The sequence below is a fragment of the Nicotiana tomentosiformis genome, chromosome 7, assembly GCF_000390325.3.
Source record: "Nicotiana tomentosiformis chromosome 7, ASM39032v3, whole genome shotgun sequence".
NCBI lineage: Eukaryota > Viridiplantae > Streptophyta > Magnoliopsida > Solanales > Solanaceae > Nicotiana > Nicotiana tomentosiformis.
The window spans coordinates 131,219,366-131,239,229 of NC_090818.1; the positions used below are offsets into that span (position 1 = coordinate 131,219,366).

Sequence of the window (19,864 nt, forward strand, 5' to 3'; positions counted from 1 at the left end):
CTGACTACCTTGTCTCTATCCTCCTTAGTTGCCCACGTAGTTTATATTCTCTAGATAGTTCTGGTTGTCACTTTCACCACTCCACGAACACATGTATGGTTGGTTAATGCATGGTCTACATAATCTCCCATTAGTCGTGTCAACTGTGTGTACCTACTTCTATCATGATTCATCAATCTTCTTAGTGAGGATACTCATTTGCATCATCAAATTGGCCATATTTTCAGCTATGGAATTGTTCGGGTCCAATGCTACTGAGTGAACTATAGGGGTGATTGTGGAGTCTCTTGTCATCCATCCTGAGTTTTGAGCCATTTTATCTAGCAGGACCTTACATTCTCTAAATGACTTGCTAAAAATGCTCCACCTGCTAAATCATCAACATTGGCCTTCAAGCTATCTACTAATCCCATGTAAAACTATTGTCCCAACATCTGATATGGAATACCATGATGTGGACACTTTACTAGCATACCTTTGAACCCCTCCCACGTTTCTTGCAATGTTTTAGCTGGTTTCTGCCTGAAGCTCAATATTTCATCAACTTGCTTGGCGGTCTTATTGGGTGGGTAGAACTTATTCAAAAACTGCTTGAGTAATTCCTCCCAAGTGGTGATGGAAGTTATGTGGAGAGAATTAATCAAAGTATGTTCTTCTCTTGTCACTGAGAATGGAAATAACAACAGTATTAGTGCTTCCGGTTTCACATTCGGTTGCCTTTGCGTGACATAAATTGACAGAAAAATTTTCATATGTTGTTGTGGATCATCAATGTAAGACCCGGAGAATAGTCTCTTATTTTACAGCATATGTAGCATGTTGTTTGTGATTTGAAATGACTCTGCTTGTATCCGAGGAACTGCAATTACAGTTGCCAAATTTTCAGCGGTGGGTTGTTCCCAATCATACAAAGCTGCTTCTGGCACAAAAGGTGCCATACCCTAATTATTCGGGGCATTCACCTTGTTTCGATTGTTTTGATTATCCAAAGCGTCACCCATGTCTGGTTCAATTTGTTCTCTTGTGTGATGTTGTTGTTTGTCTTTCTTGTTTGCACGGTTTAATGCCTTAAAAGTTTTCTGAGGATCCGGTAATGCTTCAAACAATTCACCAATTCTTGAAGAGTTACTAGGCATACATCTATAACATACAAGACCATAAATGTTAGAATTTCAATGTAATGAATAAAAATGGAGAAAATTGACTAAACTAAGAATCCTAACAATTCTTATAGTTATAAATAGTAACATTGTTGCTTTCCCCGACAACGACGTTAAAATTTGATCACGTCCAACTATGCCTCCTAAGAGGTCTAGCGGTCGTTGCAAATATAATCCGGTTTACAAGTCCGTAGTCGAATCCCACATGGAAATAACGTGCTAATTACAACTAATAACTTTGCACGAATTCAAGTAATCAACCTTCAGAAATATTAAATAAAAAATTTGAGAGTTTACTAACTAAGATCAAAGTAGTTAAAAAGCAATAATTTATTACTAACAAAGCAAGTATTGTAGAGAAGATTTGGAAGAGTCTAAGGTTATGATTTTCCATATTATCGGAATCTTTCCCACTACGTTTTCTATGAATTTGCCTAAATATTCTCTACCAATCGTGAGTACTTTGATTGTCGTAGCTCTCTCTCTCTCTCTCTCTCTCTCTCTCAAGAAACTACTATAATTTACTAGACGTATTCTCTCAAATTACGCTAGCTCGCACAAATTTACCGCTCACTAGGATCGCACCAAGACTTTGTTATATCTAATCTCGCCTTTAAACCCTCCGTATCGATCTCTCAACTACGTTAGGAATGGTGTTGTTCAACAACTACCTAAATGTGTACTCTCTCTCTCTCTCTCGCGCTCTCTCTCTCTCTCGAGCAAAATACACACTGAATAGGCATAGTTAATTGAGAGCTCTTCAATTAATAATAGTGAAAATATAGTTAAACAAGCAGAGAAAAATCAAAGGCAAATCTATATTAAACGCAGTAGAGAATCAACCTCCAATAGGTTCCATCAAACCTTAGATTAAAGAGTTTAGCTACTCATAAATACAATAATAATCAACATAATGTTCAAAGATATTAAACTAAAAAATAAAGAGATAAAGGAAGGAAAAACTCGTTTGATTCTTGCTCCACAATGCTTGGCAGGCTTTTTATTCTCCAAAATCATGTCCAACCCTAGAATAACTCGTTTGGAGAGTATTTATGTCAACCCCCTTGTCCAAATTTGGGTTTGGGTCTTTTAACCCCTGACTTTTAATTACCATGCTATAGACCTCGCGAAACTTGGTTTGTAGCGCAATAAACCTGGCTATAGACCTCGTGAAGCCTCATCTATAGCCAGGTCGACCATGCTATAGACCTCGCGAAGCCTGGTCTATAGCGCGATCAACTTGGCTATAGACCTCACGAAGCCTAGTCTATAGCGCGGTCGACCTGGCTATAGACTTCCTATAGCACGGTCAACCTGGTTATAGACCTCGCAAATCCTGGTATGTAGCACGATTTGGGTACTTGATGTTTTTGGTTCTTTTCTTGCGTTGTTTGTGCACGTTTTGTGCAACTTTCATTCGATGATACATTTCGATATTCCCACACATAACACAATACAAATTAGCGCAATTATCGCACAATAACTCACTAAACCAACAAAATATAGGGCGTGTAATGTGCTAAAAGTATAGCATTTTGGCCTAACATCAATCGACGTAGAGGATGAAGAATGATATAGGTCATAATTGGGATAGAGATCAGAGGTCGCATTAATAGAGGCTATAGTAGATCCAGTGCTCAAGTCATCATCATCGGTTTGCATGAAAGGTTTCTTGGACTTAAATAAACTAAGTTGGGCAACAATCTTTTCAATCACTTCGGCAACGTCGTTCCTTTTTTGGGTCGTGCTTATAGAAGATCTTAATCCTTTTGAGGATGACGATCCCAAAATAGGGGTTGATACGGACGACACTTGGAGTGCTTGTTATCCCGAAGAGCTTGCTTTTCTCCTTGTAACTGGCTCAAAGCTTTCAAAGGTAATATCGAGTATACTTTCCACATTGGCAAAGAACTTAGAATTAGCAGCCTTAATAGAAGTTGATATGGAGAAAATTTTATGTGAAGCCATTTCAATGTTCTTGAACTTTGGTGATTTGAAAAGTTGAGATGAGAGGTGACAAGGTTGAAGAGTTATGGTAAGAACAACTTTTTCCGACCAATCAGATTGAAGTGTGACAAGGTTGTATTTGATTGGCCAAAACATGTCACTTGCACATGTGGTACAATTTCATTGGCCATTTAATTTGACATGACATGCCTTGTCATTTTGACACGTGGCATGATCGTATTGGCTCTTCCGTTCGACTTGGCATGCCACGTCATTTGACATGTGGCTCCAAACTAGGCCTCTAGGAAGATGACTTATTGGGCCTAATGAAGTGGGCTCATTATTTGTAACCCAATTAAATGGGCTAGCCCAGTCAATATTTATTGGACTTAAGTAATTAATCCAATTATATTAGCCATAATATTTATTTGAACTAGTATACTAAAATATAGTCCAAGTTATTTTATCGATTTAAATTCTATAAAATTTAAATGCTTACACTATATATAAGTCGCAATTTACAATTGCGCTTATAAGTCACAATTTACAATTGCGCTTATAAGTCGCAATTTACAATTGCGCTTATAAGTCGCATTAAGCGATGATTGTGGCACTCATTAACACTAACTTATTATGTCTAGTCTGCATTTAAATTTAAAAATAAAGGAATTAAACCTCTCGAGTATTGGTCGAATGATGCATAAAAAGAAAAGAAAATTGAGCAAAGTTAGACCATCGTCTCACATTGTCAAATATAAAAATATGGAAAATTTATAAACTCTATCTCCTATATTAGTCCCCTAGATGTCGTTGATAAACTTAAATTTTAAATTCAGCTATATTTATTTGTTTCAAAATCATAATTGCATCTACTTACTAAAGTTATTAAATTACCATGGTCCATGGGTGCTCTATTACTAATATTATAAAATCTATTATATTTCTCAATGATAATATTAAGTTTTTAATATCTAAACTATGTATCTTTTGAACTACATAAAGATTATATATTATATATTTCTTTCTTCATTTAATTCACTGGGAGCTCTAATTTATTTTGCTGAGATACGAGCATATTTTGATGGAAAAAACAAATTAAAGGCTATCCTCAGTGTATAAAAGAGTCATAATATCAATAGAAAAAGGAAAATTAACAAAATTCTAGTTTTCATACGATCTTTGGAATAAAAGTTTTAACCGACGCAACGTTATCCTCGGCCTCACAAAGAACCATCTACATTAAATAACACCTACCAAGAGTCCAACAACAGGTTACTACAAATTATATATTAATGATGTTTTGTGTGACGCCCTGCTCATAGGCGGTATGTGTGGACTATTCAAAAACATGCAAGAAAATTGGTTGTTTTATTTCTCCACATGCATGTATGGGTACACTCGCACCCACATGAGGCTAGTGGCAATTGTAAGTTTTTCTACGTGTGTGCCCAATAGGTTTAAGGCCAGTAATTAATATTTAATTAAAGAGCAAATCTCATCTATCCGATTGGTTATTTGATGAACGTATCAGATTAAGTGAGAACCTCTATAAATTGGTCATCTCCCTACCTATTAGGGTTATCGTATTTTTTTTATTCTATCTTTGATCACTAAAGTCAGCGGTAACGAAGGCTAGGGCAAGGGGTGAGAAACCAATTCCAATTAACACTTCCGCTTCGTGATAATGACTTACGATTCAGCTATGCTTTCTGTAATAATTTTGTGTAAGATTATCATCTTTAAGATCCTGATATGAATTAAGTTTATGTTTACATGTGGTATCAGAGCTTGGATTACTTGAACTGATAATCTTCATTGAAAATAATAAACTTTTGCGAATGAGTTGTTGTTTTGAAATTATGTATACATACGGTAATTAAGAAATCATACCAAACCTTTATTCGCTACTGATTCTTGTAGATATCTCTGTTTGTGGAAATCGAATGTATCAATGGATAATAAATTAATGGGAAAAGAATCAAATAATTTGTAATTCTTTTATCTTACGTTTTTGCATTTGCTTTCCTAGTGTTGGCCGTAAATATGTAATTAGTTTGAAGGTTGAACAATGAAAGTTTAATGATCTTGAACGCTAGTTGATTACCTTTTCTTAGAGTTTTATGTGACACCTAAAGTTAATACTTACCCATAAAGTAGTAGTACACAATTAATGATAATTGGCTAATAAAAAAGTAAAGTAGCTAATGTGTTGTACTGGGAATCTAAACCTCGGGGATTAAATTACTCCACAATCTTACCAGTAAAGTAACGTGACCTTTGAAGTAGATATTGTGTCTCAACTTTCTAAGCCCATAATAAATTATTTTTGTTTTTAAAAGTAATTTTCCATAAGTTGATTTAGAATTCATTACAGTTTTGCCTTGGCCATAAAGTAATTTGATTGGGCTATTAGTTGATAAAGTCAGTTATTATTTATTTTATGTATGTGATTATGTTAAATATAGTTTGTTAGTCACCAAAGTGATCAAACTAAATTGTTTTAAAAAATCACATGCATAAAATTTCCTGATGCTTATTTTATGTGTGCATTTATGTTTATATAGTTTGTTAGTCACCAAAGTAGCCAAACTAGTATGTTTATCAAAAGTATGCATACATAAAATTATAGTTTATCCTGAAATTAATGAAATGCCTATAATTGAAAATTAGTGCATAAATTAATTTTCACTATTGCTAGAGCTTAAGAATTTACCCAAAGGTGGATCAATCATTATATGAATAATGAATATAATGAGGTAAATTAATATTCTTAATCAAATATATATTGTCTGTCCAAAGATGTCATATATGTTTTGTTAAAAATATTTAATTTCCTATTAATGACTAAATGACATTTAACTTATGATAGTATGTCGTAATATTTACCCAAAGGAGAATTGCGATATGCTTTAACGATTCTGTTGAATCCATATTGATTTGTGAGCATGTATTATCTATTTTGCAGCTATTCATTTTCATTCGCATGCTTCATCTGTTATTGTGTTCAATGGATTGAACTTCCATGAATGGAAAGAACAAGTCTAGTTCCGTTTAGGTGTAATGGATCTAAACTTGGCTCTGTTGAATGATAAGCCCGCTGCCATTACTAATAAAAGCAGTGCGGATGAGAAGTCTTTTCATAAAGCATGGAAATGCTCTAACAAGCTAAGCCTTATGTTTATGCGAATTAGTATTGCCAATAACATTAAGAGTACTATTCCTCAAACAAAAAGTGTGTCACGACCCGGGATTACCACCGTCGGGACCGTGATGGCGGCTAACATTTCACTTGCTAAGCAAGCCAACGTTAGATAATCATTAAACCAATCTTTATTCCATTAAGTAAATAACAACAATTAGCTCAGATGAAATATAGTGAATAAGGAATAATATAAAAAAAAATAAACTGGATTAATTTCTACCACCTGTATATGGAGTCACAATTCACGAGCAATCTAGAATTCACTACAAATAATAGTGTGAAAGAAATTCAACTGTCTGAATGAAAGAAACAGTAGAACAGAAAGGATAGACGGGGACTTCAAGGTCTGTGAACACTGACAGATATACCTTAAGTCTTTGGATAGCGGTCCAATAGCAAAATCTCGATCAACTCGAGCCGGTACAAAAATCTGCACAGAAAGTGCAGAGTGCAGTATCAGTACAACCGATCCTATGTACTGGTAAGTGTCGAGCCTAACCTCGATGAAGTAGTGACGAGGCTAAGGCAAGGCACCTACAAATCAATCTGTACAATTTAACAGTGTATATACAAATAAAAGTAATGAAGAGCTAGACAGAAAAAATCGGGAGGGAAAAATATGCTAGGGGAAATACGAGATAAGGAACTACAACTGAATGATAAATGGAACAACCAATATACTATGAATCAATAGAAACAATGAATACAGTAAAGGAAAAATGCATGACATCACCCTTGGTTCTTTTACTCTCAATCTCACCATAAAAACAATAGAAACGACATGGCTTCACCCATAGTGCATTAACTCTCATATCATGGCACGACATCACCCTTCGTGCATTAACACTCACAATATGGCACGACATCAACCCTTCGTGCTTTTACACTAACAATATGGCACGGTGTTACCCTTCGTGCATTAACACTCACAATATGGCACGGCATTACCCTTCGTGCATTAAGACTCTCCCTTACCATAATGCAATGCATAAATAACAACAGGGAGATAGAATAACAAGTACAAGCCTTACTTCAACATTTGGTTCCACAATATCAATCTCAACTTCGAAATAAATACTCGATTATCACCAAAAAATTCGTAATCATGATAAGAACGATCAATTTAACACTACTATATACACGTAGTAATTAGGCATAGGAAAGAGACAATATAAGAAAAATGGGAGAAACATGGAAAACAGGTAAATTAGCGGCGCATAAGTACTCGTCACCTCACATACACGCTGCTCACATGAATTTCACATAAAAATAGTTAGAGGTTCCTAACTCCCTCAAGTCAAAGTTAGACACAACACTTACGTTGCTCCGAAGGCCACTTAATTCTCAATCACAGTTTTTCCTTTAGAATTTACCTCCAAACCACTAGTATCTATTCAAAAATGACTCAATAATATCAAATATTGCCAAAGGAATCAATTACATTGCATAAATTAAATTTCCCATTCTCCATAAAGTCAAAAATCGACCCCGGGCCCGCTTAGTCAAAACCCGAGGTTCAAACCAAAATCCATTTACCCATTCACTCCCGAGCCCGGATATAAAATTTGTTTTGGAATCTGACCTCAAATTGAGGTCTAAATCCCCAAATTTTCGAAATCCCAAGTTTCAACCCAAACCCCTAATTCTACCGTGAAAACTCTAGATTTTAGGTTGAAAATTCATGAAATGTAATGGGTAATTGAAAGAAAATGGTTTAAAATCACTTACCAACAATTTGGGAAAGAAAATATCTCTTGAAAATCGCCTCTAGCCCGTTTGGTTCTTGAAAATGTGAAATAATGGCTAAATCCCGTTTTTGATTATGTTGTAAGTGTTTGGCGACAATATTCATCGCGATCGCGTGATCACTGTCGCGTTCGCGATGAGCAGCATCCTAAGAACTTACACGATCGTGGAAGGCTTTACGCGTTGGCGAAGGTACCTTCGCGTTCGCGAGACAAGGCTCGCGTTCGCATAGAGTTTCCTAGGTCCTCTGCCCAACCTAGCTAAAGCTATGCATTCACATTCGACGGGTCGCGTTAACGTAGAGCAACGCCTCCCAATGCTTCACGTTCGCAACCATGGTCTCGTGTTCGTGCATAGTAAAATCCTTCCCAACCCACGTTCCCTTTCGTGATCGCGAAGCACAACATATCAGATACCAGATAAATCATAGACACACCAGATTTTCTAAGTCTAAAACACCCCGTAGCCTATCTGAAACTCACCCGAGCCCTAGGGGCTCTAAACCAAACATGCACACAAGTCTAAAAAAATCATACGAACTTGCCCGCGCGATCAAATCGCCAAAATAATACCTAGAATTACGAATTTAGCACCATATCGAATGAAATTTTCAAGAAAGCTTTAAAATTCCTATTTTCACAACCGGACATCTAAATCACGTCAAATCAACTCTGTTTCTCACCAAAAATTTACGGATAAGTCATAAATATTATATTGGACCTATACCGGGATCCGGAACCAAAATATGGGATCGGTTTCAACAAGGCCAAATATAAACCAATTCTTAAAAATAATAAATTGTTTAGACTTTTAATTTTCATTAAAAATCAGAACTCGAGCTAGAGACCTCCGAATTTGATTCCGGACATACGCCAGGTCTCATAATTTGATACGGACCAATCGGGACCGTCAAAATACGAATTCGGGCCCGTTTACCAATAACGTTGACCGAAATGAACTTTTAAGGCAAAAATACTTGTTTTTATTAGTTTTTAACATATAAACCTTCTGGGGCAATACTCAGACTATGCACGCAAATCAAGGAGGGTAAAATGAGATTTTTAGGTCTTAAGAGTGCAGTATCTAGTTCAAAAGTATAAGATGACCTTTTGGGTCATCACATTCTCCACCTCTAAAATAATTGTTCGTCTTCGAACGGACATAGAAAAGTACATGAGATAGTGAAAAGGTGGGGATATCTACTCCGCATATCGGACTCGGACTCCCAAATAGCTGCCTCAACAGATTGACCTCTCCACTGCACTCGAACTGAAGGGTAACTCTTTGATCTCAATTGGCGAACCTGCTGGGCTAGAGTAGCCACCAGCTCCTCTTCGTAAGTCAAACCCTTGTCCAACTGGACAGAGCTGAAATCTAACCCATGGGACGGATCACCGTTATAATTTCGAAGCGTGGACACATGGAATACCGGATGAACAACTACTAAACTAGGTGGAAACGCAAGCCTGTAAGCCACTTCCCCCACTCTCTCCAGAATCTCAAAAGGTCTGATATACCTAGGGCTCAACTTGTCCTTCTTCATGAACCTCATCATACCCTTCATGGGAGATACCCGAAGCAACACTCTCTCCCCGACCATGAATGCAACATCACGAACCCTACGACCGACATAACTCTTCTACCTACACTGAGCTGTGCAAAGTCGATCCTGAATAATCTTGACCTTATCCAAGGCATCATGTACTAAGTATGTGCCCAACAACTGAGCCTCTCCCAGCTCGAACCACCCAACTGGCGACCGGAACCGCCTACCATATAATTCCTCAAAGGGAGCCATCTGAAAGCTCGACTGGTAGTTGTTGTTGTAGGCAAACTCTGCAAAAGACAAGAACTGATCCCACGATCCTCCGAAATCTATAACACATGCGCGGGGCATATCCTCCAAGATATGAATAGTGCGCTCGGACTGCCCGTCCATCTGAGGATGAAATACCATGCTCAACTCAACCCGCGTACCCAAATCACGTTATATTGTCCTACAGAAGTGCGAGGTGAACTGCGTACCTTGATCAGAAATGATAGGCACGGGCACACTATGGAGATGGACGATCTTACGAATGTAAATCTCTGCCAACCGCTCTGAAGAATATGAAACTGCAACAAGAATGAAGTGCGCTGACTTAGTCATCCTGCCCACAGTGATGCAAACAACATTGAACTTTCTCTGAGTCCGTGGGAGTCCAACAACGAAATCCATAGTGATGCGCTCCCACTTTCACTCAGGAATCTCTATCTTCTTAAGCAAACAACCAGGTCTCTAATGCTCGTACTTTACTTGGTGACAATTTAGACACCAAGATACATAAGCAACTATATCCTTCTTCATTCTCCTCTACCAATAATGCTGCCGCAAGTCCTGATACATCTTGGCGGCGCCCGGATAGATAGAATACCGAGAACTGTGGGCCTCCTCAAGAATCAACTCACAAAGTCCCTTCGCATTAGGCACACAATTACGACCTTGCATCCTCAAAACTCCATCATATCCAATAGTAACCTGCTTGGCACCACCGTGCCACACCGTGTCTCTAAGAACAAGCAAATGAGGATCGTTATACTACCGATCTTTGATGCGCTCAAACAAGGAAGACTGAGTAGTTGTACAAGCTAGAACACAGCTGAGCTGAGAAATATCCAACCTCACAAACTCATTTGCCAAGGCCTGAACATCCAATGCAAGGGGTCTCTCACCAATTGGAATATATGCAAGGCTACCCATACTAGCTGTCTTTCTACTCAAAGCGTCGTCCACCACATTGGCCTTCTCGAGATAATACAATATGGTTATATCATAGTCTTTCAATATCTCAAACCACCTTCTTTGCCTCGAATTGAGCTCCTTCTGCTTGAACAAATACTGCAAGCTCCGATGATCCGTGAATACCTCACATGGCACGCTGTAAAGATAGTACCTCTAAATCTTCAGCACGTGAACAATAGCTGCCAGCTCTAGATCATAAACATAGTAATTCTTCTCGTTAACCTTCAGTTGCCGCGGAGCATATGCAATAACCTTGCCACAATTACGACCTTGCATCCTCAAAACTCCATCATATCCAATAGTAACCTGTTTGGCACCACCGTGCCACACCGTGTCTCTAAGAACAAGCAAATGAGGATCGTTATACTACCGATCTTTGATGCTCTCAAACAAGGAAGACTGAGTAGCTGTACAAGCTAGAACACAGCTGAGCTGAGAAATATCCAACCTCACAAACTCATTTGCCAAGGCCTGAACATCCAATGCAAGGGGTCTCTCACCATAAAAACAATAGAAACGACATGGCATCACCCATAGTGCATTAACTCTCATATCATGGCACGACATCACCCTTCGTGCATTAACACTCACAATATGGCACGACATCAACCCTTCGTGCTTTTACACTAACAATATGGCACGGTGTTACCCTTCGTGCATTAACACTCACAATATGGCACGGCATTACCCTTCGTGCATTAACACTCTCCCTTACCATAATGCAATGCATAAATAACAACAGGGAGATAGAATAACAAGTACAAGCCTTACTTTAACATTTGGTTCCACAATATCAATCTCAACTTCGAAATAAATACTCGATTATCACCAAAAAAATTCGTAATCATGATAAGAACGATCAATTTAACACTACTATATACACGTAGTAATTAGGCATAGGAAAGAGACAATATAAGAAAAATGGGAGAAACATGGAAAACAGGTAAATTAGCGGCGCATAAGTACTCGTCACCTCACATACACGCTGCTCACATGAATTTCACATAAAAATAGTTAGAGGTTCCTAATTCCCTCAAGTCAAAGTTAGACACAACACTTACCTTGCTCCGAAGGCCACTTAATTCTCAATCACAGTTTTTCCTTTAGAATTTACTTCCAAACCACTCGTATCTATTCAAAAATGACTCAATAATATCAAATATTGCTAAAGGAATCAATTACATTGCATAAATTAAATTTCTCATTCTCCATAAAGTCAAACATCGACCCCGGGCCCGCTTAGTCAAAACCCGAGGTTCAAACCAAAATCCATTTACCCATTCACTCCCGAGCCCGGATATAAAATTTGTTTTGGAATCTGACCTCAAATTGAGGTCTAAATCCCCAAATTTTCGAAATCCCAAGTTTCAACCCAAACCCCTAATTCTACCGTGAAAACTCTAGATTTTAGGTTGAAAATTCATGAAATGTAATGGGTAATTGAAAGAAAATGGTTTAAAATCACTTACCAACAATTTGGGAAAGAAAATATCTCTTGAAAATCGCCTCTAGCCCGTTTGGTTCTTGAAAATGTGAAATAATGGCTAAATCCCGTTTTTGATTATGTTGTAAGTGTTTGGCGACAATATTCATCGCGATCGCGTGATCACTGTCGCGTTCGCGATGAGCAGCATCCTAAGAACTTACACGATCGTGGAAGGCTTTACGCGTTGGCGAAGGTACCTTCGCGTTCGCGAGACAAGGCTCGCGTTCGCATAGAGTTTCCTAGGTCCTCTGCCCAACCTAGCTAAAGCTATGCATTCACATTCGACGGGTCGCGTTAACGTAGAGCAACTCCTCCCAATGCTTCACGTTCGCAACCATGGTCTCGTGTTCGTGCATAGTAAAATCCTTCCCAACCCACGTTCCCTTTCGTGATCGCGAAGCACAACATATCAGATACCAGATAAATCATAGACACACCAGATTTTCTAAGTCTAAAACACCCCGTAGCCTATCCGAAACTCACCCGAGCCCTAGGGGCTCTAAACCAAACATGCACACAAGTCTAAAAAAATCATACGAACTTGCTCGCGCGATCAAATCGCCAAAATAATACCTAGAATTACGAATTTAGCACCATATCGAATGAAATTTTCAAGAAAGCTTTAAAATTCCTATTTCCACAACCGAACGTCTAAATCACGTCAAATCAACTCCGTTTCTCACCAAAAATTTACGGATAAGTCATAAATATTATATTGGACCTATACCGGGATCCGGAACAAAAATATGGGATCGGTTTCAACAAGGCCAAATATCAACCAATTCTTAAAAATAATAAATTGTTTAGACTTTTAATTTACATTAAAAATCAGAACTCGAGCTAGAGACCTCCGAATTTGATTCCGGACATACGCCAGGTCTCATAATTTGATACGAACCAATCGGGACCGTCAAAATACGAATTCGGGCCCGTTTACCAATAACGTTGACCGAAATGAACTTTTAAGGCAAAAATACTTGTTTTTATTAGTTTTTAACATATAAACCTTTTGTGGCAATACTCGGACTATGCACGCAAATCAATGAGGGTTAAATGAGATTTTTAGGTCTTAAGAGTGCAGTATCAAGTTCAAAAGTATAAGATGACCTTTTGGGTCATCACATTCTCCACCTCTAAAATAATTGTTCGTCCTCGAACGGACATAGAAAAGTACATGAGATAGTGAAAAGGTGGGGATATCTATTCCGCATATCGGACTCGGACTCCCAAATAGCTGCCTCAACAGGTTGACCTCTCCACTGCACTCGAACTGAAGGGTAACTCTTTGATCTCAATTGGCGAACCTGCTGGGCTAGAATAGCCACCAGCTCCTCTTCGTAAGTCAAACCCTTGTCCAACTGGACAGAGCTGAAATCTAACCCATGGGATGGATCACCGTTATAATTTCGAAGCGTGGACACATGGAATACCGGATGAACAACTGCTAAACTAGGTGGAAACGCAAGCCTGTAAGCCACTTCCCCCACTCTCTCCAGAATCTCAAAAGGTCTGATATACCTAGGGCTCAACTTGTCCTTCTTCATGAACCTCATCATACCCTTCATGGGTGATACCCGAAGCAACACTCTCTCCCCGACCATGAATGCAACATCACGAACCCTACGGCCGGCATAACTCTTCTACCTAGACTGAGCTGTGCAAAGTCGATCCTGAATAATCTTGACCTTATCCAAGGCATCATGTACTAAGTATGTGCCCAACAACTGAGCCTCTCCCAGCTCGAACCACCCAAATGGCGACCGGCACCGCCTACCATATAATTCCTCAAAGGGAGCCATCTGAAAGCTCGACTGGTAGTTGTTGTTGTAGGCAAACTCTGCAAAAGACAAGAACTGATCCCACGATCCTCCGAAATCTATAACACATGCGCGGGGCATATCCTCCAAGATATGAATAGTGCGCTCGGACTGCCCGTCCATCTGAGGATGAAATACCATGCTCAACTCAACCCGCGTACCCAAATCACGTTATACTGTCCTCCAGAAGTGCGAGGTGAACTGCGTACCTTGATCAGAAATGATAGGCACGGGCACACTATGGAGATGGACGATCTTACGAATGTAAATCTCTGCCAACCGCTCTGAAGAATATGAAACTGCAACAAGAATGAAGTGCGTTGACTTAGTCATCCTGCCCACAATGACGCAAACAACATTGAACTTTCTCTGAGTCCATGGGAGTCCAACAACGAAATCCATAGTGATGCGCTCCCACTTTCACTCAGGAATCTCTATCTTCTTAAGCAAACCACCAGGTCTCTAATGCTCGTACTTTACTTGGTGACAATTTAGACACCAAGCTACATAAGCAACTATATCCTTCTTCATTCTCCTCTACCAATAATGCTGCCGCAAGTCCTGATACATCTTGGCGGCGCCCGGATAGATAGAATACCGAGAACTGTGGGCCTCCTCAAGAATCAACTCACAAAGTCCCTTCGCATTAGGCACACAATTACGAACTTGCATCCTCAAAACTCCATCATATCCAATAGTAACCTGCTTGGTACCACCGTGCCACACCGTGTCTCTAAGAACAAGCAAATGAGGATCGTTATACTACCGATCTTTGATGCGCTCAAACAAGGAAGACTGAGTAGCTGTACAAGCTAGAACATAGCTGAGCTGAGAAATATCCAACCTCACAAACTCATTTGCCAAGGCCTGAACATCCAATGCAAGGGGTCTCTCACCAATTGGAATATATGCAAGGCTACCCATACTAGCTGTCTTTCTACTCAAAGCGTCGGCCACCACATTGGCCTTCTCGAGATAATACAATATGGTTATATCATAGTCTTTCAATATCTCAAACCACCTTCTTTGCCTCGAATTGAGCTCCTTCTGCTTGAACAAATACTGCAAGCTCCGATGATCCGTGAATACCTCACATGGCACGCTGTAAAGATAGTACCTCTAAATCTTCAGCACGTGAACAATAGCTGCCAGCTCTAGATCATAAACATAGTAATTCTTCTCGTTAACCTTCAGTTGCCGCGGAGCATATGCAATAACCTTGCCACCCTGCATCAATCCCGCACCCAGACCAATACGAGATGCATCACAATATACTGTATAAGATCCTGAACCTGTGGGTAACACCAATACCGGTGCCGTAGTCAAAGTTGTCTTGAGCTTCTGGAAGCTCGTCTCACACTCGTCTGACTACCTGAATGGGGCACCCTTCTAGTCAACCTGGTCAACGGGGCTGCTATAGATGAAAACTCCTCCATAAACCAACGGTAATAACCTGCCAATCCCAAGAAACTATAGATCTCTGTAGCTGATGGGGTACTAGGCTAGTTCTGAACTACCTCATTCTTCCTAGGATCCACCTGAATACCCTATGATAATACAACGTGACCCAAGAAAGTAACTAAACTCAACCAAAACTCACATTTTGAGAACTTAGCATATAACTGGTTGTCTCTCAGAGTCTGAATAACGATCCGAAGGTGCTGTTTATGCTCCTCTCAGCTGTGGGAGTATATTAAGATATCATCAATAAACACAATCACAAAGGAATCCAAGTAGGACTTGAACACCCGGTTCATCAAATCGATGAATACTGCTGGGGAATTTGTGAGCCCAAATGACATCACTAGAAACTCATAATGCCCATACAGAGTCTGAAAAGTTGTCTTAGGGACATTAGATGCCCTAATCCTCAACTGATGGTAGCCAGATCGCAAGTCATTCTTCGAAAACACCTTGGCACCCTGAAGCTGATCAAATAAATCATCAATCCTCAGCAATGGATATTAGTTGTTGATGGTGACCTTGTTCAACTGCCGATAATCTATACACATTCTCATCGATCCATCTTTCTTCTTCACAAACAACACAGGTGCACCCCAGGGCGAGACACTAGGTCTAATGAAGCCCTTATCAAGCAAATCTTGCAACTGTTCCTTCAATTCTTTTAACTCTAGCGGGGCCATGCGGTATGGCGGATTGGTAATGAGATGAGTGCCCGGAGCCAAATCAATGTAGAAATAAATATCCTTATTGGGTGACATCCCCGACATATCTGCAGGAAACACCTCTGGAAACTCACAAACTACCAGCACTGACTACATGGAAGGAACATCCGCTCTAGAATCATGGACATAAGCCAAGTAAGCTAGACACCCCTTCTCGACCATATGTCGAGCCTTCACATAAGAGATAACCCTTCCGGTAGAACGGCCAGGAGTCCCTCTCCACTCTAATCGGGGCAACCCCTGCAAGGCTAAAGTCACCATCTTGGAGTGACAATCTAATATAGCATGATAAGGTGACAACCAATCCATACCCAGTATGACATCAAAATCAACCATATCGAGAAGTAGAAGATCTACACGAGTATGAAGACTCCCAATGGTGACCACACACGAATGATAAACATTATCTACAACAATAGAATATCCCACTAGTATGGACACATACACAGGATCACTCAAGGAATTTTGGGGCACAACCAAATATTAGGCAAAACAGGATGACATATAGGAGTAAGTAGACCCCGGATCAAATAGAACTGAAGCATCTCTACTGAAAACTGAAATAATTCCTGTGATAACAACATCAGATGACTTAGCCTCAGGTCTGGACGGGAAAACATAACACCGGGGGCTGGGCCCCACCACTCTGAACTACGTCTCTAGGACGGTCTCTAGATGGCTAGTCTCCACCTCTAACAGCCTGACCTCCACCTCTAACAGTCTGGCCTCTACCTCTGGCTGCCTGACCCCCTGCTTCTAGGTGGATGAGCAGGTGGTGCAGAAGCTGGTGCCGGAACCATGGCACGAGAACTCTGATACTGTGAGATGCCCGTTGCCCGAGGGCAAAATCTAGCAATGTGCCTCGGATCATAACAAGTATAACATGACCTCGACTGTTGTGACTGCTGACCTTGAAACTGACCATGTCGACCTGAGTAACCACCAAGATAACTCTGGAGTGGAGGTGCACTAATAGGAGCTGGTGGTGCACTGTAGGCTAGCTGGCCGGAATAAGGCATATGAGGACCACGACCACCTGAGGCACTGTGGGATACCTAGAGTGCTGAATGAAATGGTTTGGGAGGATAGTCTCTGCCATAAGTACCCAGACTCCAGATGAGGCTCCACTGAATCCTCCAGGGTGATAGGGCCTCTTGTCAGACCCTTGACCACTCCCCTGAGCAAGAACCATCTCGACTTGTCTGGCGACATTGGCAGCCGCCTAAAAAGAAATCTCATTCCCAGTCTCTTTATCCATCTGCAACCTGATAGGCTGAGCAAGTCCGTCAATAAACCTCATCATCCTCTCTCTCTCCCTATGGGAAGCAGGAGAATATCATGACGGTCCAAATCCACAAAACGGGTCTCATACTGAATAACAGTTATACTGCCCTGCTGGATACGCTCAAACTGACGGCGATGCTCATCTCTCAATGTGATAGGCAAAACTGTCTTTAGTAAGAGCTGAGAGAACTTGTCCCAAGTAAGAGCAGGCGACCCAGTTGGTCTGGTCAACAAATAATCTCTCCACCATTTCTTAGCGGAACCAGTCATCTAAAATGCAGCAAAATTGACCCCATTGGTCTCCACTATACCCATGTTCTGTAGAACCTCGTGACAATTGTCGAGATACTCTTGGGGATCATCTGAAGGAGCACCACTGAAGTGAACTGGGAAGAGCTTGGTAAACCTGTCCAACCTCCATAAATCCTCAGAAGACATAGCTGACCTGTCACCGGTCTGTGGCGCAATAACCGGCTGAACTACTCCGACTGGATGAGCTGCTAGAACCTGATACTAGGGATATATTCTCTCTGGAGCGGGAGTAGTGGGAGTCTGGGATCCTCTTCCAGCTTGAGAGACGACTGGTGCCATGGAAAATGCGCCAGTCTGGGCCACACTCTCCATAAGGCCCACCAAATGGACCAAAGCGTTCTGAAGTACTAGGGTGGCAATAAAACCCTCCGGAACCTGAGCTGATCCGGCAGGAACAGTCCGGGATGGAACCTCCTCGTCAAGATCTATCCAAGGCTCCATTGCTGGGGCAGCTGCTCGGACTCTGGGATGAGCCATGTCCCTACCTCGGCCTCTAGCACGGCCTCGACCTCGACCTTTGCCCCGCGTAGGAGCTGCCACTGGAGGCTCTGGTTACTGCTCAGCTGAGGAAGCGGTACGTGTTCTTGCCATCTGCAAGAGAATAAGAGTAGAAGAGTTCAATCAGTATTGAAAAAACAACATCGTACGGCAAAGGAGAATAGAAGTGAAATTTGTTCCTAAACTTCATAGCCTCTAGAAGATAAGCACAGACGTTTCTGTACCGATTCTCCATACTATACTAAGCTTGCTCGTGAATCGTGATATCTAGGCAACCTAGTGCTCTGATACCAACTTTTCACGACCCGGGATTCCCACCGTCGGGACCGTGATGGCACCTAACATTTCACTTGCTAGGCAAGCCAACGTTAGAGAATCATTAAATCAATATTTATTCCATTAAGTAAATAACAACAATTAGCTAAGATGAAATATAGTGAGTGAGGAATAATAAAAAAAAATACATTAATTTCTACAACCCAGATCTGGAGTCACAATTCACGAGCATTATAGAATTCACTACAAGTAATAGCATGAAAGAAATACAATTATCTGAATGAAATAAACAGTAGAACAGAAAAGATAGACGGGGACTTCAAGGCCTGTGAACGCCGGCATATCTACCTTGAGTCTCTGGATAGTGGTCCAATAGCAAAATCTCGATCAACCCGAGCCGGTACCAAAATCTGCACAAAAAGTACATAGTGCAGTATCAGTACAAACCACCCCATATACTGGTAAGTGTCGAGCCTAACCTCAACGAAGTATTGACGAGGCTAAGGCAAGGCACCTACAAATCAATCTGTACAATTTAATAGTGTATATACAAATAACAGTAATGAAGAGCTAGGCATGACATATCGGGAGGGGGAAATATGCTAGGGGAAATACGAGATAAGGAACTACAGCAGAATGATTACCGGAACAACCAATATACTATGAATCAACAGAAACAACGAATATAGTAAAGGAAAAATACACGGCATCACCCTTGGTGCTTTTACTCTCAATCTCACCATAAAAACAATAGAAACGGTACGGCATCACCCTTCGTGCATTAACTCTCATATCATGGCACGACATCACCCTTCGTGCATTAACTCTCATATCATGGCACGACATTACCCTTCGTGCATTAACACTCATAATATGGCACAACATCACCCTTCGTACTTTTACACTTACAATATGGCACGACATCACCCTTCATGCATTAACACTCACAATATGGCACGACATCACTCTTCGTGCATTAACACTCTCCCTTACCATAATGCAATGCATAAATAACAACAGGGAGATAGAATAACATGTACAAGCCTTACTTCAATATTTGGTTCCACAATATCAATCTCAACTTCGAAATAAACACTCGATTATCACCAGCAAATCCGCAAACATGATAAGAATGATCAATTTAACAACACTAGTATAAACACGTAGT

General features: G+C 40.4%; 1 protein-coding gene across 1 annotated transcript; it reads right to left on the minus strand.

Moving 5' to 3' along the window:
* Positions 1–941: 941 nt before the first annotated feature.
* LOC138896386 (uncharacterized) lies at positions 942–18,048 on the minus strand. Its single transcript, XM_070181192.1, has 8 exons — positions 17,938–18,048; positions 17,683–17,880; positions 17,432–17,548; positions 15,275–15,367; positions 14,907–15,187; positions 11,006–11,174; positions 10,638–10,918; positions 942–1,140 (listed from the first exon to the last, which is right to left on the minus strand). The coding sequence occupies exons 1-8, from the start codon at positions 18,046–18,048 to the stop codon at positions 942–944; spliced, it is 1,449 nt and encodes a 482-aa protein (XP_070037293.1).
* Between the last annotated feature and the right edge of the window lie 1,816 nt (positions 18,049–19,864).

What these genes read in the sequence shown, in the direction of transcription:
- LOC138896386 (XM_070181192.1), bottom strand. Translation starts at nt 18,048, where the DNA reads ATGTCTTCTGAGGATTTATGGAGGTTGGACAGGTTTACCAAGCTCTTC. An exon ending in TTCAGTATGAGACCCGTTTT is followed by an intron (nt 17,549 to 17,682) that starts GTGGATTTGGAC and finishes ATTTCTTTTTAG; the next exon opens with GCGGCTGCCAATGTCGCCAG. An exon ending in TTTGAGCGCATCAAAGATCG is followed by an intron (nt 1,141 to 10,637) that starts GTAGTATAACGA and finishes TGTATGTTATAG; the next exon opens with ATGTATGCCTAGTAACTCTT.